We start from the raw sequence: 23,280 nt of genomic DNA, 5'->3' as shown, positions 1-23,280 counted from the left end.
ATTCCATAAGGCCAACCAAAAACATTTCTGTTGTCTGAAGCACAGTTTTGATTCCTTCCTTCTAATGATTCCAGAGTAATAAGCAAAACCTTTTAAAAAAATCTGATATAAAAATTGTACTCTATGATCATAGAGTTACAAATCATCATAATATGCCAATTCTACTTTTGACTACCCTTTTCAAGGTAAAGAATACTCAGAAGTGGTTTATCATTAATGCCCTTCTTCTGGGGGTGCCTTTGGATTGTGCAGCTTGCCCAAGTCTTACACTAGCTGGTTCTACTTCGCAAGACACATAGTGAGGGAATCAAACTCCCAATCTCTGCCTCCATAGTCTGATAATTAAACCACTAAGCAGTTACAAAGCAGAGGCAAAAAGTAGCTCTTCAGTCAGTAAACAACAAAAAAAACTGAATTATGAATTGAATAAAAGGACATTTGGGGCAAGTGCAATTTTTAAAAATTTGACACGCTTGGCCAAACAAGTTTTTAAGTATTTCCTATTTTGTAAAATTATGAAAATAAATATCCTTATGCTGTGATTCAGGTAGCTGCCCAAACACAGGGCTGGCCCTAGCCAAACATTGGCAGTCACTGTCATGTTTAGTGGCTGATAATCTAGATTCTTAAAGTTTCATGTCTTATGTACCGCCAACTCCTCAACAAAGAACCTAAGCCCAACCATAATAGAAACAGCAACAAAAAACAACCCCCAGTCTTTCAGAAAGGGACAGTTGCATACACATTTAGGGATTATTTTATTTATTTTTTCCAGTACATTTCAGGGACGTAAAAATTTTTAATAGTATTATTAGGTCTAAACATAAACAAAAAATGTAGTCCCATTAATAGTAATGCTGTTCATACTGAATTATTTGTACAGTTATGGAAACCCTGCATCCCATTTAGACTATTTCTGCATCACACAGGTCATATATGTACCTCTGAGCTAATATTTATAGAAAACAAAAGGCATTGCTTTGAATATTCATTCATCTTTGCCCCTTGTTTCATCTTTCCAGGTTCCTCTCTACAGTCTGTCATCTGCTCCAACGACTCCCTTTTCTACTTTGTGTTCTTCTACCCCTTCCCCATCTTTGGCATCCTCATCATCACCATCCTGCTGGTACGATTCAAAAGCAGAAACTCTAGCAAGAACTCTGAAGGCAAGAATGGGGTCCCCTTGTTGTGGATCAAAGAGCCGCACCTAAACTACTCACCCACCTGCCTGGAGCCTCCTGTTCTCAGCATCCATCCAGGAACTATAGATTAATTGGAAAGGATATCAGTGGAGGTGACAGTGCACCTGGAACCCAAAGGAAGTGTTTGTTGTTTTTTTTATTCAGCTTCTGTACTTTTTGGAGCCTGACTCAGCTCCGCAGGGGAGTTCATTTCATCTGTTGGAACTAGAGAAGGTTGAGCACCCCAGAATGCCTCCTGCAAAGATCAGGCCAATGGCTAAGTCGAATTGGAAGGTCCATGTTGTTCATTGTATATAACGAATTTTCATATTGCATTTTTTCACCATCAGTTCTATTCATTTGCCCTTTGGACTGTAATTATGTTGCTTAAAGATGTGTTCTTCTTGTACTGTGCCAAGGACAATCTCCAGAGTGCACTGATATTGGTAGGGCTCTGGTTGTGCCAAAGCGGGGGCACACTATTTTGATTAAATGGTTTTCTATCCAGTAAGCTTGGCTTGACAACCACCAGTCCTTTGTTCCTGGAGAGGGCCAGAAAAGAACTGGACTGGCTGCCTCTTGTTGTGGAAGAAATAGCACAAGGATCAGTCCTTGCCAAGCAACATCATTTTCTGCCTGGCCACCTGGTTAAGTCTCCAGCTGCTTCCTATTTTGAGGACCGGCAAATGCAAACAAGGTGGCTTTGCCACTGGCAGTTATGTTACTTGGGCCAGTTGCAGTCCAGCAAAGGCCTAGACCTATCAGTGAGGCAGGAACCATTCTGGCTTTGGTGTCCTTACAGTAACAATTCTCCCTGTAACAATTCTGTTTACAGAAACAGCACACACAGGGTTGCCCTCTGGATTTCATTACGCTGCACTGCCACCCTTTCGCAAAGAGGGCAAGGCCAAAAGCCTGAACTCCTGATTCTGAAAACATTCAGTCGACCCAAGGAATGATTTAGGAAGGGGGAGAAGATAGCTGCCTCTTTGAGGGAGCCTGGCTTGGTCATCCTTTGTAATGATTGTAGGATGTTCAAACAGAATGTGGATGTATTGACGAGTTTTCATTTTGTGCAGCATTCATGCCCTATGATAAGGAATGGACATCAGGCGGGAGAGGATTTGGATGGTCCCTTTTCCCCTCGTGTGCGTGTGTGCCCGCCCGCCCCCCATTTTGTTCTTTCAGCTTTGTTTCGCCAGGTACAACACCCTTCACCACCCTTCTGTATTCCCCACAGCCCTGCAAATGCCATTGTGGACAATGAGAATATGGTAGGGCAAAAAAAACCAACTTTGTTCTTTCTGTGAAAGACATGACATTAACAAAGAAAATTTGGGCTCAGTGCAGGGAGCACTCTTTCACCAGATTAAGCCAACTGCTCCCCTCCTGCACTGAACCAGAAAATGTTTGTTACAGTGGACCAGCTCTCTCATGCTCCTGGCTCTAGCTGCTGGCTCAGGAAAGCATGCTTTCCAGAAAACTAAGGTTCGCCGTCTTCCTAAAAGTCTTCCTGGCACAGCTGGTCATTACCTTTTCCATAAAAATGGCTGATTCTGTGTAGACACAGGATGCCAGCATGTTTTGCTGCCTTGGTAGGAGGGGGCAGCAGGTGGAGGCAGAAGGGATTGGTGACAGAGTGAGCTTTCCTAAAAAGTGAAAACCTTTGTCTTGGGAGATTTGACTCATTGGAGCACTTTGTGGAGATAAAATGTATTAACCTTAATTAATGGTGCTTTATAACTGGGGAAAGTCCATGCAGAGTTTTCTGTTCCTCCTAAACTCTGCCAGAAGGAGAAGGATGTACATTTTCAGCTCGCTCACTTTAGGGCTGAATTCATAGTATCCACCTGAGCTGTAAGGTTTTTGAACTATCTCCTTTCCCTGTAAAGGTGGATTTTGTAGCATCCCAGTAAAGCATCCCAAAAGTATCCTGGTCAAACACTGCCTCTGTCAGCTACAATTATTCCTGTACTTTTTAAGAAAAGGAAAAGAAACACCACTGTGTAACTTGAAAACACCTACACCTTCATCCTCTTTCCTGCCTTTATATTCAGAAGTGAGCAATTGGGATTGAAGAGCTAAACAAAACAAAACGAGCCCCTGGTTCCTTCCTCTTGTTTTATAAATGTAAAATGTCCTGTACATATACTGCTTTGGGGCAAGAATTACAACAGTTCAGCTCTTAAGGAGGAAGCAAGTCGGCAAGAAAATTCCCTGTCCTAAAGAACAGCTCTTTCCCTTTCTGTTTTTGCATTGGAAATTACTGAACTGACCTGGTAGCATCACTGTTTTCCTACATGACCAGCAATTCTTCCTCTCTCTCTTCACCCCCCCCATGCCTTCTGCTTATTGAAAGCTATCCCACAGCGACCTCCAGTGCCCAGTCATCATAATCCATGGCTACGTACGCCTGAAAAAAATGCAGATATGTTATCAAAGGCAGTAGACTTGAATGGGAGGAATCTCCACAAAGCGGCAAATTACTTGCCCTTTGTGCTGTCCAGTGTGGGACAACCTTTTTAAAAAATGATGGGCACTGCCTCTAAAAAGCTTTAGCAAACCGTTCTGGACGACCCTTCTGCTACCAGAGGAAAGGGAACAAGCTACCTTTGCATGATATGAGAAAACGGTGTGGAATTTTTTTATTCTTATTGTTACTATTAAAGATAACTTTGTACCATGTTGCACTAAATGTTTTATACAACACATGCAAGAGCTGTAGTAAATTGTGTTGAAATTGTGGCTTGCTGTCTTGTTGATGGTTGTAAAACGGTGATGTCAAAGCTTCCCTTTCTCTCTTACTGCAACTGAGCTGGCAGGAGGGCTCCCTACCTGTGGCTACAATGCCTGATTGTATCATCCACTGTGGCAGGGCCCTGGGTTCATGCTGTAGCCATGCACTTGGCACATGAGCTGCATATGGGAGTGATTTTGCTGAAAGCATGAATGAGCAGCTGTTGTGGGCATTGGCAGGGCCAGCACTTAGGACACATGCTCTCAAGCTCTGCCAAGTGGCCTGAAATGAGCCACCTGTAGTACTGCTAGAGGACAGATTTCACTGGCCTCTTTCCATATGATGCTGAACTCGTAAGGTTCTAGTCATTCAGCTGTGCCGAGAATTAGATGCATTGGAAAGGATCTGAAAGAAATGGTTTTCCACAAACAAAGCAAAACAGAATGGGAGGAAGGAGGCCATGAATCCTCATGCCATTTGCAGGGAGTAGTGGTCATAGGTAGCAATTTTATAATTTATCAGTGAGAGTAAAACAACTCTTTGCTGGTGAAGTGTCTTAAAAGCTTTAATGTAGACTTCCATCTGTGGATTCAGCCCCAGCAGTACATCTACCCTTCAGAGGCACAAGCAAGTTTAATAATGAAAAGTTTTATTAAAATGTTAAGGATCTTAACTTCATTTTTACTGTAATTATGTGGGGGGGGGGAATGAAAGAACAAGAAATTAATAACATGTTTGCATTGCAAGTTCTCTAGAAAAAGGTAGCAATCAGTAAAGCAAAACAAGCTGTTTCAATGAAACAAAGATGGTTAAACTTCATTTTTTTAAAAATGGCAGTTATAACCAACAGGTTACTTGAGTTCTTTACATGTTTTATATTTTGAACTTTCAAAATCATAGACTCGTCTACAAAAATTAACGTTCTGGGACTGGAGTTAAACATTCTTGGAAAGTTCAGGAACAGCATCTACAAGTAAAATGGCCTTTGGTTTTATTTTCATCTTTAGTGCAAAAACATTGAAAGAGGTCTATACACACGTGCCCTAAAAAGCCATTCTCCCTGAGGTAAAATGTGTGCGTTCTTTGTGTCTGTTCTTGGATAGTTTTGGTTTCTTAGAGCCTATCCAGACTGGCCAGTTTGGATGTGGGGTAGAATGGGCTACAAAGAGTCTGTTGAAGTGGGGGAAGGAGTGATGTGCAATTTGGCGCACCCCTCTCATCTGTGAACACCAAGCAACATCTTGTAGCCTCATCAGCTGTCAGTTAAGTGCTTCCCTGATTGTCTTCAGAGGGTCAAGAGAAGTGAAATTAGTCTTTAAACACTGCTCCTCTCTTGTCATTGCTGTTCTAATTTCTCCCCCCCCCCAGCTTCTTTCTCAGACAAACCTGCAGCTGCAGGAGGCTGCTATCTCCCAGCTAAATTAAGCTAGACAAAAAAAATGCATACCCTACTGCTGAGCCAGAAAGGTGCACAACAGCTCTTAAATGGGAAAGATACATCACTCTGTGAAGAAACACTTGCAAATGAAGTCTTTTTTCTTTAAATCCAAACCGTGCCCTCAGCGATCCATATACCTTATCTATACGCCAGTGTGGACAGGTTCTTTAGGCTGCAATGCCTTACTACTGGCCAATATGAGTGGGCACAGGGGAGTGACAGCTGGATGCGTAAATGCCCTCCACCCTTAGCCTGTAGTTGTCAACTGAATTACTACAGACTTTCCCAATGACACTGCTGTTCGAATCTCATCTCTCAGAGGATGCTTGTGAGCCTCTCAATTTTAAGACCTGTATTCTCCCCCTCAGTACTCAGAAACTCGAAGACCATTAACTTACCCCTCCTGAAAAGTTTTTGTTTTAGGAAAGCAGGAGTACAATTTGACTCTTCCTATTGCACCTCCCTGACGACCACATGGAGCAAATTTAGGAATGGCACAGGAAGATGGAGAAAAATCTTGTTGCATATGAGTGCAGTTCCACACCTGAAACACGGATTTCACTTAATGTTAATATGTCATGAAATTATTTTGGGAACTCATGGGATAGGCCGTTTGTTTCACTAAACTTATTTAAATGTCTTAGAGCACTTCATTCTTTTGGACCAGCATAAGCTGGAGGATTTGAGGATATTTTTGTGTCCAAAACTGTTCCCCTGCCAAACCCCAGCTTTTAATATTCTTGAAAAGAACTGGCAGCAGCAGAGATTATTTGGAAATTTATTCTCTCCAAAAGCTCATCTAACCAATTCCAGGGATGCACCGGTTGACAACGATAATCCGTTCCAGCAAAATGGCTGTGAAGCGAAATCATTGTCAAGCGAAAAAAAAACCATTGGAATGCACTGAAAACCAGTCAATGTGTTCCAATGGGGAATACCTCATCGTCCAGCGAAGATTGCCCATAGAGAACCGCCGATCAGCTGTTTAAAATCACTGTCTTCCGAAGCAGGGGTCTGGAAGGCAGCCATTTTGTGAAGGGAGGAAAGCCATCTTACAAAAGGAAGCCATTTTGCGGAGCTTCGTCATTTAGCGAACAAATGGTTCACGAAGCAGGCTCCTAATCTACGTCAAGCGAAAAAAAACATTAGAACCATTGTTTTGCGATTGCAATAGCGATGGCAAAAAACTCATCGTAAAGCGATTTTGACGTCATGCGGCGTGTCAAGTGGGGCACCACTGTACCATTTTACTGCTCTGCGTTCAAGCTGAGATGATACAGTTCCCTTGCTACTTTTTCCAGTCGGTCTCTGTATTCAATTTCCTTATAGTTACTTGCACTGACCCCTCTGAAGCCATACATTGCCCCATACCAACAGGCAGCAATAACTGCAGTAGAATCACTGTCCCCACCATGGAAAAAGCCCCGATTAGCTAGATCAGTCCAGTTGGAAGAGCCAAGGAAGGCGTCATAAGCAATCATCGGAGCATCATGTCCACTGCTGCCTCCCCAGCCAGAGAAACTCAGGGACACGTAGAACTCATCTCTCTCTTTCACACCGTATACTTCAGGGAAGGATGGAAGGGACTTCCCATCTGAAATGCCTCTTGTTTCCAGGTATTTTTTCCACTGACTTTCAAAGTAATTCCTAGGATACAGAAATAAAAAGAATTTCCTTCAAGATCCTAGCTCAAAAAAAATTGTGTATTACACAGAGTTTGGAAAGGTTACTTTTTCAAAAAGAAAGAATAAAACCATAATTTTTTAAAAAATCATTTTGAGAACCAAGCAGATTTGTCAGTGTGACATATTATACCCTGGTGGGCCTGTCCAGACTGGGTGTAAGGTGGATTGGGCTACAACAGGTCTGTTGAGGATGGGGAGATGAACCATGTGCCATTTGGCATGCTCCTCCCATACAAACAGCAAATGGCCTCTTGTAGCCCAATCATCTGTCAGTTAAGCACTTCCTCTGATGGTCTGTGGAAGGTCAGGATGATTTTTTCTCACATTGCTTCTCATTCCCTCTGTTGGTGTTGTTCTGTTTTGTCCATTCCCCCCTCCCTGCTTCCCTTCCCTCCTTCACCTCCCCCCCTCTCCTTCTGAATATGAAGCCATGATGGCAGTTAGAAGCTGAGGTTGTTGGAGGTTGCTATCTCCTGGCTAAACACAATAAACTATGAGCATGCCAAAAAGAATGCATGCCCTATCAATGGGCCAGAAAGGTGCATAAAAGCTCTTAAAGGGGACGGGTGGATTGATCTAGGTAGAAACACTTGTGGACAAGGTCTCTCCCACCCCCAATCTAAACGGTGCCATCAGCAATCCATATACCATTTCTAAATGCCAGTGTGGACAGGCCCAAGGTTTCAAAGTTTTGCAACTGTAGGCAACATTTGTTCCTCTTTATTATTCAGATGCTGCACTCATTAGAACAGGAAACCACTGTGTAGCTGTTCACTATCAAACGTTTATTAACTGTAATTACAGATGGGCATGCAGCACTGGTTCAAGCCGGTTAGGCCAATGGCTGCACAGCTGTTCCGTGGTTCAGTGCCCTATCCCTTCCAGCGGGCACCAATTCAGAGGCAGCACTCCAGCTTCCCTGCCCTGCCTTCTCTGGACGCTGTGTTGGAAGGGACAGGGCACCAAACTGATGAACTGGCATAAACTGCTGAATTGGTGGTATGTGTCAATCTCCAATTGTAATCATACTAGATGCCCTTGGAATAGTTGGACTACTACTAAAAACACAGCAGCATTGCTCACCAGTGCTTCAAGTTCTGTTCCACACAGGAAGCAGAGCTCTTGATGTAACTTTTTGCCTTTGGCAGCACCTCCATCAGCCCTTTCCCCCACTCATGGCTTGGCTTACGATTCACAGCATAAGAAGTGAAGAGAGCAGAAGCCAAGGATCCAAGGTAGCCAGTAGGATTGTGGTGGGTCATGCGTCCACTCTCTATACTGATAGCAATCAAGGTTTCTAGTTGTTCTGGGTGACGATATCTCAGTCCGATGCACATTGAACGCATGGCTGCTCCACAGCCGCCGCCTCCTCTACTGAAGTTGGGTATCCAACTAGCTGGATTGTCCGGATCCAACCTCAGTGCATTTTCCATGCAAGTACCACCTATGAAAGTCGGAAGAGGCAGTGAACACAGTCCAAATACATGAAATGTTGATTTATAACTCAGACTGACCTGTAGTTAAATATGCTCAGAATATACACAACAAGAAATATTACTTTCTGGGATTATTGGAGATATAGTTCAACAAGTATTATTTCCCTAACCCTTGTTGCTTAGCAACCAAGGATGAGCCCAATACAACTGTGAATATGACCCTGTCTGATCTGGAAATTAGTCAGGGACCTGTGCTGGGAGCCACCAGAAGGTCTGTGAGGAGGACTAGGAAACAATCTTACCTGAAACACTAGAGAGCCATTTACAGTGATAACAGTAAGGGTTTTAATGTACAAAATACCTAATTCAGTTTAAGGCAGTTTCCTATGACTTCTTAAGGTGTGTTTGCTTGCATTATCCCATTGTCTTCTGTCAAAGCATTTCAATTAAGCTTACAATCAGCTAGCAAAAACACATGGCAGGCACAACATGAAAGAGCAATAGACATGACAGTCATGGCACAAAACAAACACAGCAAAAAGTAAGCCTACAACCTGTACCTCAGGATCAGAAAACCCAAATGTTCTCCAAAATAAAAATAGTCTTCATTTATTGCCAGAATGCTGAGATGACAGACAATTGCCCCACAGAGAAGTTCCAAATCACAGAAGCAAAACTCTACAGCTGGAAGGTACCCCCAAGGGTTATGTCTAATTCCATTGCTGAGGTAGGAAACCAGCAATTAAAATATCTCTGACATGAAGACCATCCAAATATTGTTTAGAAACCTCCAGTAAAGGATCTTCTACCAAATCAAGGTAATTCATTGTTGAGCAGATCTTACTGTCAGGAAGTTTTCACTTATATTTAGGCAAATTTCCATTCTTGTAACTTGAGTCTACTAGTTCAGGCACTAACTTTTGCAAACACAGAAAATACACTTGCTTCATCTTCCACATAACAGCCCTTCACGTGTTTGAAGGCAGCTATCAGATCATGTCTTAGTCTTCTCTTCTCTAGAGTACATATATCCCCTCCAATCATTCCTCACAAAGCTTCGTTTCCAGCTGTTTAATGATCCCGATCACCCTCCTCTAGAAACAGGACAGTTCAAACATTTGAAGGGCTTTTATGTGGAGGATGAAGCAAGTATATTTTCTGTGGTTGCAGTATCCTTAAACTGGGGTGCCCAGAGTTGGGCTCAAGGTTACAGGTAAGGTATGACCAAGGCAAAATAGAATGATAGTATTACTTCCCTTGTGGTCTGCTAAGACCCTTGAATCCTTCCCACTGATGCTACTGCCAAGTCAGATTTCAGCCATCCTGGTTTTGCGCATCTGATTTTTCTTGCCTAAATGCAGATTGCAGAACTCTTTTTTCCCCTGTCAAAACTAATTTTGTTTGTTCTGGCCCACTTTTCCAATCTATAAAAATGATGTTGAATCATGTCTTTTAAAACACTAACTACCCATTTCAGTTTGGTGCCGTCTGAAACTTTGATGAGCCTTTTCCCTACTCCTTCACATTAGTCATTTACGGAAGATGCTGAACAACACCAGGCTCAGGACAGGACCCTGTAGCACCCCACCTGTCAGTTCTCCACAGGATGATAAGGAACCTCTGAGAAGCACACTTTGGCTGTAGCCTACCAGCAGGCCGGTAATCCACCTAACAGTAGCTTTATGCAGCCCACATTTTATCAGCCTGATCACAAGAATATCACTGGGAATCCTGCCCAAACCAAGATTTATTACATCAACTGTATTTCCCTCATCCACTCCTGGGAGAAAAGCAGCATATTCAATCAATCAGCCTACCAAGCTGGTGGTGGTGGTGGTGATGATGATGATGAATGAATGAATGAATGAACAACAACAACAACAACAACAACAACAACAACAACAACAACAACGATGATGATGATGGTGGTGGTGGTGGTGGTGGTGGTGGTGGTGGTGATTATGTCAGGCATAACTTTTTATTGAGAAAATCATGCTGGCTGTTAGTAATCACCAGTTTCTCAGATTTTTAAATGATTTGTTCTAACCCCTTAGTACCAACATGGGAAGATCCCTATCCTAATATGACAAAGAAGCCTGAAACAAGGTTTCTAAAGCCAACATCAGTGGATGGACAGACTGATGAAGAAGTGGTGCTTGCTGGTTCAGAGCAGTCCTATCCTTCAGGCAGACTGAGCCAACCAACTCAAGTGATAAATGTTGGAGGCAGAACGGGCAGCCTTCCATCCATTTCTGTCTCCTGGGAGGACACAGCTCTGTACATCACATGACTTGTCCTTCATTATTTAAGTCCACCTGCCCTTGACAGTAGTGGAGGACACTACCCCACTGCCAGTGTTTTGATGTAAATGACAGTTCAACCATCTTCTGTATAGATAACACAGCAGAACATAACCTTGCCCTCTACCTCAGACAGGAAACCATCCTGGGCCACTCCTGTTCTAATTTTGAGGGCAGAGACATTTTTACTTCTGTTTATAACTGGTAGGTCCCAACTACAGATATAAATGTGCATTAAAAGGAGGCTGTGAGTATGTTGTGGGAACGGAGAAGAAGGGGATGGATCCATCCTTATTGTAGGATTGAGGAATGACCTGGGTTGGAAGTACAAGCAGATTGCATTTTATAATTTAAAAATTACCACTGGAGAAACTCAAAGAACAGGTAGAAAGAGTCTGTTTATCACCTTATTGATAAAATAGGCTTTGTACTCTTCCTTGACCAAATTATGAACATGGATCTCCGGGTTCTCTGGGGTACTCTTCTTAAACCTACTCCAATGCGTTTAAGGGACAAACAATGCAGGGATTAAACAAAGAACATATCTCAACTCCATCAGTCTGGCACACTTCGTATTCCCTAACACTGTTAGCTTATTTTCTCATTAAACATATGAGACAGAATCTTGTTGAAATTAACATGTGCCAAGAGGAATTGCAGAAGCTGAATCTGTTAATGGATGGGTTATTAGTCTCATGGTGGTCACAGTTCTGGTCAAGTGCTCTATACCTAACCAATTACCTGAAATTAAGCACAGAAACTGTCTTGCTTAATGTACAAATGCAGATATGCTTTGTTTGTGAGAAGCATTTAAAATCAAGTGAATTGCATTCTTTGGAACTTCTCACATACAGGTTTTGACTCTCCTGTGTAAAGTGAGAATGTTTCCCACATTCATTTGCATATCTCAGTTTACAAACTGCCCATGCAAAAGAAAAAAAGCAATCCTCTGCGGGTCTCCTGAGAAGTCCCATGCCTACTCACTAGGGCTTCTTTCCACATCTGTGTAAGCAAGACTGCTTAGTAAATTTACGACACATTGTAATCTCGTTGTCAGCCAACTAATAATCAGATGTGCTGGGGGTGATTGGAGGGGTAGTTCAAACCATCTAGTTTGGGATTGGTTGACTTAAATTATTAACAATATAAATTCTGATTATCATCCCTCGCTGGTTCCTCTATACTATATAGATGGTAACATCTCAACATGATCTTCTGTATTCACTCAATAATCTAGGAGGAAGCTAGTATTTTCATCAACATAGTCAAATCTGAATCATTACTGTACTGGACCTCGAAAAGGGATTCTCCCAGATTAGAGCATGTTCTTGCCTTTAAGTACCAGACCATATAACGTCACTTTTTCTGGTTTACTGCACAAACCAGAAACAAGTTTTCTTTTAGAAAACAAACACATTTTTAGTTCATATAGTACCTTCTTCATGTTGCTCACTATTATTTTCAGTGAAATCCTTAAAGAGGCAATGAAAATTGGAAAGAAAGTCATAAACACAATAGGTAGGATTGTGTGCCTTTCCACACTTGGGCCCACTAGTAAAGCTCAGGCACTGTTGCTTGCAGGAAGTGTTTCCAGAAAGAATTTTAATGGGGCACAATTAACAACTAGCAATGCCTGTTTTAATAATACAGGGGATAAAAAGTCACCTTGAGTTCCCTTATCATGACTCAAGCCTTGAATCTCCTTATTCAGACAAAAGTGACCTATAAATAAATACAAGTTGCAGCTGTTAAGATTAATTTGAGGTTATTTCTAAACCTCACTTCTGCTGCACCCACAAAAATAACTTGAACTATTACTCCAAGAAACCAGAAAGAATGGCAAGATGACTTTCCAGGATTGGAACCAACATGTCTCTGAATTACCAAGTGCTAGAAAACAAGCACCGGAGAACTGGGGAACTTCCACCATATTCTGCTGCTGGGCCTTTCCAGAGGCATCTGGTTAGTCACTGTGGGAACAGGAAGTTGGACTATATAAATTTCTAGCCTCATCCAGCAGGTATCTTATGTTGTCTCAGAAACTGGACCAAAGATCCTCTCAGGGGGCATCTCAGAAGTAGGGGTGGAGATAAGGTTTAGTGCTATTATAACTGAAGTCAGAACTAGTTGTGTGTTTTGTTTTTAACTTCAGCATTTTCTTTTCACACTGAAAGGTCTCATCAGATAATGATAAAAGAACAATAAGATTTTTTTTACCTTCTTCCCAGCAAGGGCTGTGCAGATGTGCAAAATAGCCTAAGTCTGTGCAAAACCTGGTCATATTGCACAAAAATGGTGATTTCTCTGTGTGTTTTCCCTATCTCTAAACTACAAGGCAGCACCTGTCATCACACAAGCAAATTCTCACTCCTACAGCAGGATTTTTCCTTGCTGCTCCTCTCCCAACTTGAAGGGAGCATGGGGGCCACAGAGGATATGGCAGGGGTTCCTTTCTTCCAAAAAAAAAAAATCCTTTGGTTGAACGCTAAGCTTGGAAGTGAGTTTCCAGTAACTCTAACATAACGGGTTGACAAAGCAGCAGCTCTCTTCAAAAGCCATTCTGAAAATGAGGGTATGTGAGGGGTTTCCCCTGTCCCTTTCTTCTCATGAAGGGACAATCCCCTACACTTCAGAATCTCGGACCTGTAAAACATTTTCTCCTGCCCTGCAAACCCCTCCACAGCTCAGTTCAACAGAAGGACTCCAAATGTCCACCAGCAGAAAGTTGCAATGAGCACACCCATGAAGAGTTCAAAAGTATGTGTACTTCACTCCCACTGGAAAGTTTTAGGGGAAAACTGCACAGTAATGGTACAGCAGTTGTTTTCAGTTAAGAAAGTCCAATTCAATTCCTAGTATTTCTAGGTAGAGATGGAAAGACCCATGTCTGAAAAACCCACTGCTGCTTAGTGCAATGATACTAAGGAAGATGTCCCACTGGCCTGAATTCCTTTAAAACGCCTTTCCTTGTTCCCACCTAAGCATGTCAAACTTTTTTCTGTATTTATTTTAAAAATGTTGCAAGCTATAAAGACAACAGAGGAAAGGATTCTGAGAGGCAGACGTGCAAGTGAGATGCCCCCGTAGCACAGCTAGGAAATAACAATTCTTTTGAAATGCAACTATTAGGAGATCTATGGCAAGGGTACTCTGGAAGATGCAGGTCCAAAAAGTAACTTTCCAACCTCCCCTCAAGAATGTTTGGTGAATCCAGAAAATGTGTCCTGCCATGCCTTGTATGGTCAGGTCTTTTTCAGAAGAAGAAAACCAGAACAATCTCCCTCTGCCAGGGGAAATCAGAAGAAAGGAGGATCCGGCTGGCAGCCCTGTCCTAAAAGCATAGGAAATTGAGCCCCTGTCCCTGCCAGTTCCTGCAGGAAATGACGATAGTTTGACAGATGAGCATGCCTAACCCCTCCCCATCCCAGAGAACACAGAAACTCAGGATGTTGAAGAAGAGAACACAACAGAGGTGAAGTCAGCATCTCCAAAGTCAATCATCAGCAGGAGATAATAAGTACAGCCACCTGGAGAAGGTAGGGGGTCCCATGCCAAAGACAAGATATACAGCTATCCCAATACTACTGGGGACAACAATAAATATAGCTGATTTTGGTGCCCAATGCAGCATTCCCCACCCCCATCTGCTAAGACCTCTTGTGAACAACTTGACTTGTTTATGACCATACTTCTATCGACTTCTTCTGACCTACTGCCTTAGAGTGTAAGTTGTCATGATGATGGGATATGTAGTCAGAGAAATGTAAGATGGAGTCAGACAGGTTCTGTGTGAAGATTATTTGAGAGACATTGGAATGTGTTTTTAAGTGCTATGAGAGTGTTTTTCTGAAGATCTGTACAGCATGGGTGGAGATAGAGCTGAAAGTCAAATCAAGGGGCTCATGGAAGACTCAACATTCCAAGCTAATTAGAGAAGAAATAAAACACCTGGACTTTCATAGGAATTAAGGGAGGAAGGTGTTACAGTTCCTTGAGGCTAACTGGTTAACAGCCAGAATTGTCAAGAAGAAGGGAGGAGTTAGAGAGTGTAGAAAATGGACGATGGATTATGTGAAAGAAGTTCTGTTCTGGATTTCGATTCCAGGATGATGGGAGAGAAAGAAACTTGATTGAGAGGGGATGTAAGTAAAGAGAAAGAAGGAGGTGGGGCTAGCCCACTGTAGCCCACCTTAGTAGTGTTTATTATTTTAATGGGAAATAGTTATTTTATTTAACTGTAATGATCTTTGAATATGTTCTTTATGCTAAAGCTTGTGCAATATAAACTGATTCTATGAAACTCTATTTTTCTAATAAAAATTAATTATAAAAATTCTTACAAAAGGACTGGTCTCTTGAACAGCAGGGTCTGGCTAAATCTAGGAGGTGGAGAGGGCCACAAACTAGCTAAAGAGTCCTACCTGAGCTGTTGTGAGTTCTAAGGAATCACAAAGCTCATGTGTCTGTACTAGCAAAGTACTGGGTAAAAGCAAAGTGATCTTTAAAGGTCAGACTTGTTCAGCTATGTACTGCTGAGTTCTTGGGACTTGCCCCAGTGCAAAGGTGGTAGGTAAATGTCCTGTCAAACTCTCTGATTGAATGCTAGGCATTTTTTAGGGGGCTCTGGGCACCACATAAGTGATTGACAGACTGACTACTGCCCAGTGGCTTTGACCTCTGGCTACTGTGTGCATACTCTGTGAAACCGTTAAAACTGCTCTGTGTTCTCACCTGGACTGGCCTTGGATGCCCCAGAACTCCTGCCATTTTTAAACATGAAAAGCCTGAACAAGGTCTTTGAAATAAAGAGACATTGAGGGAACCTTAGAATATACCACATTGTCAATGAGGTCACCTGGACTCTTCCTAGTGTCCTAATGAGCAAAAGATGGCAGTTCCACGGAAAATCAGCAAGCATGGAAGCACCTAAACCCATTTGCCCAATGATTCTTATTGATCTAACAGGAACAACCAGTACATTGGATCTAACATATATTCATTGGGATTTAAGCTGGCCATGACTATCCCATTAACCAGTCATTTCAATGGGCCCATGCTAAATATGTGTAAAGCTGGGTCCAACTCACTATTTCTAAGGCAGCCAGCACTTACCCTTTTCACAAACAAAAATATTCCTTATCAAAGCATATGGCATAATTTGCATAGAAAGATTCAGCCATCTCATTTTTTTAACAGATGTCCCAATCAAATCACATTTTGAGCTGCTTATCATCTTGACATGCTTAGCTTTCATTGTTGAAAATGCTCAACATTCACTGATCTGTAGAAAAATTACATACAGATTGTCCCAAATACTTTAACTCCAGACACCAATGTTACCCTCTCACAGACATAATGACAAAAAAGACATAGCAAATGGGGAAAGGACAAAGGGAACTAAAAGAAGGAACAGTTCTCTTAATTTAAAGGGGCTTTTTAACTTTGGGATAGATTAACATAAAGCCCTGCAGCCTTTTTATAGTCTTCTTATCTTCTCTAGTTTTCTGGCTTTTTTTCTAGTCTCCAGTTCTCTCAGAACTGACAAACCACTTTTTAAAAACCTGTAGCCCTTCCAGATACTACCTTCCAGAGATTGTTCAGTCTGTGTTGTCTAAGATGAAGGACTACACTTTTCTAATTTTCAACTCCCAGCAAGTTACAACAATTTTCATGTCAAATAGCCATGCTGGCTGGGGCTGATAGGGCCTGTAGTCTAACAAATGAGAAAGCCAGGGGTTGGTCTCCTGATTTTTAAAGTAATAACAATAACAATAGTGATGATGATGATGTGCCATCACGTCAATTCTGACTTACGGCAACTCTTTTCAAGATTTTCCAGGTAGAGAATACTCAGACGTGGTTTACCATCTCTTCTTCTGGAGTTGTCCTGAGGCTATGCAGCTTGCCCAAGGCTACATAGGCTGGCTCTACTTACAGGAGTCATAGTGAGGAATCAGACTCCGAGCATCTGGCTCTGCAGCAAGATACCTAAACTACTGAGCTACCCAGCCAGCCAGCTTTTAATGTAAGAGTTGGAGTTTTGTAGTTCTGCAGATGTTGCTGGACTGCAACTCCCATCAGCCCAAGCTAGTATAGACAGTGGCAAAGTATCATGGGAACAGCAGTTTAATAACATCTAGAAGGCCAGCGATTGGCCACCCCTGCTTTACTGAAACCTCACTGGAAAAAGCAAGTGTGTAAAAAAAAAATTAACAGTAAGCATAACAGTTGCCAACAACAAGCTGTTAAACAGAGCTGTTAATGGGGTATTTATAAAGATTAATGCAAGCTTCTGGGAAAATATCTGGCTCCAATCTAAACACATCTGGCAATGCATGACACTTGAGAAATACAACAGTTTGCTCTTTCTCACCATGTTAAAATTATATGAAATGATTACTTGTGTAAAAAAGAAAATATTACCTGGAGCTCGTCCAGACATGTCATCCATGCAGTCCCTGTAGTTGGCTGCAATGAGTTTATACAAATGGGTGATATCTGATGTATTCCCAGCTGCTGCCAAGGCTTCCGCAGTAGCCAAATGCATGACAGTATCATCGCTGACCCGCCAGCCTGCCACATCGATTTTGGCCACACCGCCCATTTCAGCCACTTCTTGGTGAATCTTCTCCCCGTTGCGCTGGAACTCCCATTTTCTATTGCAAAATCCCAGGGCATCTCCAGCTGCACTCAGCACCATCGCAGCCACATAGTTCTCCAGCAGGCCGGAACACATGATCTATCCCCCACACCAACCCAAGAAGGACAGATTAAAATAAAGCCTTCAACTCTAAATGTAGGCTGAAATTGTAATGCAAGCAAACTGATCCTTATAGATTTCAACCTACAGCACATAATCATCACCATCTTAGGACTGTAGAGCTGGAGGGAACCGAACTCCTGATATCTGGTTCTGCAGCCAGATACTTAAACCATTCAGCTATCCAGCAGTTCTGCATAACAGTTACTCATTTTGTAAATAAATCTGCCAATCACTGTAAATTCAGTCTCTTTCTTGTATGGTTATGCATGCATTGAGATCGTTGAACAGATTAAACAGTAATATTCCCACAACTCAACATGTGCAGCAAGGGCAGACTGAGACAGCAGCAAACTGTTACCTACAGTCATTCATATGTTTATTTGCACCTTTGTATACTAACTGTATACATGTAGGCTTCTAAATGCAACCAGATTTTGAACAAGCACAGGCCTTAATCATGCACATACAATTCAGACACGAAATGCAGATGAGCAGATGAATGTGATTGTCTGCACACCTGTTCCAGATCCGTGCATTTGGATGCATAGAAGTTCAGTGGGTAAAGCCAATTTGCTATGTATTTGTGTACTGTACTGTATCTATACAATTAAAGATAAAAATCTGAAATAATTCTAAACACAGGATGACATACCATACACAGAGAAATTCAATTCTTCAGCATATCATTGCAAGTCCACACCACTATCGGCACCAAACATAAAGCAACATTTATCGTGGATTTTCCTTGTACCAATGTGCATTTATGGCTCAAGGTTGGCTCAGCCTTCCATCCTTCAGAGATCAGTAAATTTAGTACCCAGCTCATGTGGGGAGGGGAATGTGTAGCCTGCATAATTAAACGTAAACTGCCCAGAGAGTGTTTTAAGTGCTGTGGGGTGCTATATAAACAGCACACTTTCATTACAGTGTATCTGATTTCATTCTGGAAATGCATTCCCTTTTTGGAAAAAAATGCTAGCTGTGATCTTTCCTAGAGGTCTATAAAGTTCTACAGGGCTTTTGGGGAGATGCTCAGGCATTAGAATTCCTGACTTGACACTGGCTTGTACAAAAAATATCCCTGTTTTAAATTCCTATTCCTTGCTACCTGAATCATTCTACTAACCCTGGATTTCAGGGGCAGCTAGTATACATCGTGATTTCTGGGCCAGAGCTACAACGGTCGGACAGAGTTGGACCCAAGGTAAATATTTATGTACATACACACATACAGAGAGACACGAAGAAGACAGACAAGCATTCATACATGCACTCTGTAGGGAAGTAACAAAGACAGGAAGGTAGACATCAGTTGGCTGGCATTGCCACATGCCCTAACAGATGAATCACGATTCCTGCAGAGGCCTACATCCAACACTAAAAGAAGAAAGGTCCTACTTCCACTCCTCTCAGACACATCAAGAGCTGCTTTGATTATTTTTATAGAGGTAACTGTATACACAAACATTTAACAACATAAACAAAAATAAATAAATGGTGGCCACTGGATTTTGCAGTACCAGTTACAACCAGGGAGGGAATAACCGGTAAAGAAGAGAAATAGCTGAATAATGTTTATTTATTTACTTTACTTTACTTACACTACACTACCCAAAGATCTCTGGGTGGCTTACAACAATTTAACTACAGTAAAAAAGGTAAAACAATTAAAATACAATTAAAATATATACTCTAAAAATTGACATCAGGACCCACAGTTGATATTCTTTCAATTAAAAGCCTTCTGGAACTGGAAGATTTTGACCTGGCCCCGAAATGTCATCAGTGTCCATGCCAAATGAATCTCAGTTGGGATGGCATTCCATAGTCTGGGGCCAGCTGCCAAAAAGGCCCTTTGTCTACAAGCTATCCCTCTTACCTCCTTGAGGGAAGGCTCTTTCAAAAGGGCCCCCTGGCTAGATTTTAACTGCCCCCATAATGTACTGTAGTCATATCTATTTAATCTCATCTGTTATGAAAATGAGGCCTAGGGACACTACAGATGTGAAACAATACCAATGGGATGCAGTAAAGAGAGGCCCCTGTAGTCACCATTTTTAATGTCGTGTTTGTTTTACAATATAATAGTGTCATTGGGAGAGTAACCTATCATGCACGTTGTGATTAGAAGTACGAAATTAACATCATATGTGGACTAATACACTGCAACCATTTCCAGCAAAAGCAGATTTCAGGAGCATGTGCTTTAATTTGACATCTCTCTGTGCGTGTCCATGTGCTGTCGAACTATATTTCTGCCTGACTGAGGCATTACACACGTGACTATGGATTATGTGTCCAAATGTATTTTAAGCGGAGGCCATCAAGATCAGGGCTGCTTTATTCCAGAGTTGTTTTCCTGCTGTAAGTGGAAGTACTCCCGGAGTAAACTGACTTGGGCAAGCAGTCCTGTGCTGCGGTCCTTGTGCAGTGATCCGACTGCCATTGTGACTTTCGGTTACACACGGTTAAAAATACAACAGACAAGTAAAGAAGTAAAGAGATGCCATTTCCGCCTCTCTTCCGAGCAGGTGTCTTTTCTTACCAACCCGACCCCGCCGCTTCTCGGCGTGTGGGAAGCCTGAGCAACTCCGAGGCGTCGTAAGGAATCCTTTTAGTGAGGCGCAGAGATGAACCCAAAGCGGGCCCTTCGGGTTCATCTCTGCTCCTCACAAAGAGGGTTCCTCACGACGCCTCGGAGTTGCTGAGGCTTCCCACACGGCCGCCGCGGAGAGCGAGAGCGCGCTTCTCCTTGGCTCCCGGGCACGCCTTCGTCGCTTCGAAAGCGGCTCTAACGGGGCAGCGCGGCGGACTCCCACAAGGGACAGCTCTCGCACAGCCTCTCTTCACACACCCCCGCACTCCCCCCCACACACACACACCTTTTCTCCCACACCACACTTCGCTACCGCGACAACCGACGCGTACTCCCTCACGAGCCAGGTCCCAATAAGTCATTATAGGTGGCGGGGGCGGAAAAGGCGAAGCGTTTGTCCTCCCCGTCCTACTTTTATACATTATTTTCATGCACGCTCCCCCATCCCGGGACGGAGCGGCGCTTGCCATGACGGGCCATCCCGCTCCCCTAAAGGCTTCACAGCCTCCCCGCCCAAAATGTGTGCGGATCTTCTTGGACCGACTTCCGCGTAAACACGCGCGGGGCTCTCGGGTGGAACATTTCCAACCCCATTCCCACCAGTTCCCTCTTCCTCCTCCTCCTCCTCCTAGTCGCACCTCAGCTTGCTCTGGAGCAACGGCAAGCGGACGGACTCCCAGGTAGCCCCACTCCACCGACCCCGGGGTCTTCCCGTCAACGACGCGCGCGCTACCCAGGCTCGACGCCCCAGAGCGGCGTTCGGGGGGGGGGCGCGGGCGGGAGAAGGAGCGCGCCGGCCGGGCGGGCGAGGCGGACAGACGCGACCCTGAACACCCCGAACCTACTTGCTGATAGGTTTCGCTGCTGCGACGGCCGAGCCTGTGAAACGCCCTAGGTGGAAATCCCCTTTGCACCGAATGTAAGAGTCTCTGGAAGAAGGGAGAGAGAGGGGGCCGCCCTGGTCCCGGCAGCCGCCAATCGCCCGCCTCGAGCCAGTCAAGCGAGAGGAAGGAGGAGCCCGCGCTGGTCGCCGCCGCCTCGGCCTTTCGAAACGGGAAGGACCGATACTCTAGCTCCGGGGGGCGGGACGGAGGCGCCGAAACGGGACGGCCGCTTGGAGAGCCGAGGGGGAACACCCGCCTCTCCTCAGGGCTTTGGGTCCGCTCGGCTTTCACGCCGGAAGAAGCAAAGGAAAGAGGCGCAAAATGATCAGCCCCAAAGCCCGGAAATGGTCCTCCTTTTCGGACGACAACTCCCAGACTTTCACTCACGGGGCTGAGGATTTTTTTGGAGTTGTACTGAAAAAAAGGGGGAAGAAGGGACGTTTCCAAGATGTGCCCTCCTTAAGTTTGCAGACATAAGAGACCTCTGGGTAGAGTGGGCGGCATAGAAATTAAATAAATAAATAACACATACACACTCACCCATTTGGAAGTGGCCAACCCCATTCACTTGCTTCGGAGGCAACCAGGACCGGGTGGTCGAGCGTCGCGATGGCGAGGAGATTCTCGACCTCCGAGTCGCCCCTCAGCGGCTGCTTCACCTCTTGGTGCTGCCTGTCCCGGAGACGCTCGGGCCGGATCCTGTTAACGCGGGCCTGCGGCAGTTTGTTCCTTGGGGACTTCTTTCCGTTGCATTCTGTGGGGCATTTGCGAAGCTCAGGGTCTAAAGGCATGCGTGTCGGCAGGCAGCAGCGGATGCTCCCCCCCCCCCCCATGCACCTGGCTTTGCGATGTTAATAATGTACGCGGTCGTGGGGTGTGCTGGACGCGAGAATGATGCTGGCATTCTGCTATGCCGTTTTCCCTCCTCCTCCCGGGGAAAAAAAAACTGTGTACAGTATATTCTTGTCCAAGGCTGCTTCCGAATGAGCCTCTGCTCTTGTCTCAAACAAAGTTTGTTTACTGGGCCAGTGTTCTGGTTTGGATAGTCACTTTTAGTATTGGATCATTCAGCACTTGCAACCAAGGTGAGCTTTTCCGTTCGCCAAAACTTTTTTTAGACGGAGCAAAATTTGGGGATGAATGGGGCGAAAAACAAAAGCTCTAGCCTTCTATTACACAAGTTCAAACTCTTCTGAAGGGGAGTTCTGCAAAAGCTTAAAGCCTGCTTCTTCCTAAGATTTTAGAAGAGGTGGCCGTGTTAGTTTGTGCTAGCGTATCAGGCAAAAACAAGAGAAAAATAAAAAAAGACTAAAACGTTGTGGCACCTTAAAGACTAACTGCTATGTTTTAATGTGAGTTTTCATGGACAAATCCACTTCCTCAGGCGTAAGAGATTTTAGTGATCTAATAAAACATTACCTGAGCCAGAATTTGTTTCTACTTGTAGGTGACATACCCGGTTTTTTTTCTTTCTATTTACCTTCTAGGAGAGTCTCTGTTTTGCAACTGCTTCATTCACAGAGATTTAGATTTCCAGTCATTGCTTTTGAATTGCAGTCCTCCCTTGTTTTTTGCATCGTTTCTCTTGGCAGACAAAATCTGTCGATAACAAAGGAATAGGTTCAGGGTGCCTTTCAGTTGTGATCCTAAAGAAAAAAAAGACCGGATAGGCATACAGTACTTTCAGATTGGTAGCAACTTCAAGGACTCTAAGACAATGGGAGTGTTGTGCATGAGAATATTTAGCCAGATTTTGTGAGCAGTGCGTTCTTCTGTAGGGCTGCAATAAGTGAAGTCTTACTATATTCAGTGGGACTGAGGTAAAGTTTGATTAGGATTGCAGTCAAGGTTGCATATAGTGCAAGGGTGAGCAACTTGCAGTTTTCCAGATCTTGTTGGATTACAGTTCCCATTATCCTTAGTCAGCATAAATGGTGAATGCTGGTGGGAGTTGCAGTCCAATAGCGTCAGTAGGAGCACAAGTTGCCCATTCCAGACTACATAAAAGTAATCACTCCTGCCATTGGTTCCTCAGCAACCAACATTCAGATAAATCATGATTCCTTGGATTCTGAAGGTAAGATATTGTTGTCATAGCGAATAGCCGCTCATCCTCTCTCACATCAACCTGCCTAATTCTCTTAAAGCCATGTAAACTGGTGACCAGCAACAACACCTCTCATGAATGTGAGTTCCATAAATGAATGGTTTGATGAAAAGACGTTGTCAGTCTTCAGTCTCCTACTAATCCATTTCCCTG

General features: G+C 43.5%; 2 protein-coding genes across 5 annotated transcripts in view; one reads left to right on the top strand and one right to left on the bottom strand.

Moving 5' to 3' along the window:
- IGSF3 (immunoglobulin superfamily member 3) overlaps positions 1-3,926 on the top strand; it is a 158,440-nt gene extending 154,514 nt beyond the window's left edge. For both annotated transcript variants that reach the window (XM_020810766.3, XM_078389816.1), the window contains one exon: positions 1,023-3,926. In XM_020810766.3, coding sequence (XP_020666425.3) covers positions 1,023-1,273 — 251 coding nt within the window. In that variant the 3' untranslated portion in view covers positions 1,274-3,926. The remainder of the gene's footprint in view (positions 1-1,022) is intronic.
- Positions 3,927-4,465: 539 nt separating this feature from the next.
- ADPRH (ADP-ribosylarginine hydrolase) lies at positions 4,466-21,681 on the bottom strand. 3 transcript variants are annotated; one of them, XM_072993997.2, is made up of 4 exons: positions 21,561-21,681; positions 17,201-17,516; positions 8,125-8,485; positions 4,466-7,003 (listed from the first exon to the last, which is right to left on the bottom strand). In XM_072993997.2, exons 1-4 carry the CDS (start codon positions 21,582-21,584, stop codon positions 6,604-6,606), a joined length of 1,101 nt encoding a protein of 366 aa, XP_072850098.1. In that variant the 5' UTR covers positions 21,585-21,681; the 3' UTR covers positions 4,466-6,603. The 3 variants fall into 3 exon arrangements, with proteins under 3 accessions (XP_072850098.1, XP_020666437.2, XP_020666446.2); XM_020810778.3 differs by lacking the exon at positions 21,561-21,681 and adding an exon at positions 20,982-21,412; XM_020810787.3 differs by lacking the exon at positions 21,561-21,681 and adding an exon at positions 20,775-20,891.
- Between the last annotated feature and the right edge of the window lie 1,599 nt (positions 21,682-23,280).

The sequence above is a fragment of the Pogona vitticeps genome, chromosome 3, assembly GCF_051106095.1.
Source record: "Pogona vitticeps strain Pit_001003342236 chromosome 3, PviZW2.1, whole genome shotgun sequence".
Lineage (NCBI taxonomy): Eukaryota > Metazoa > Chordata > Lepidosauria > Squamata > Agamidae > Pogona > Pogona vitticeps.
Note: the sequence above shows the minus strand (reverse complement) of the source record. Positions and strands in the feature narration are given on the sequence as shown.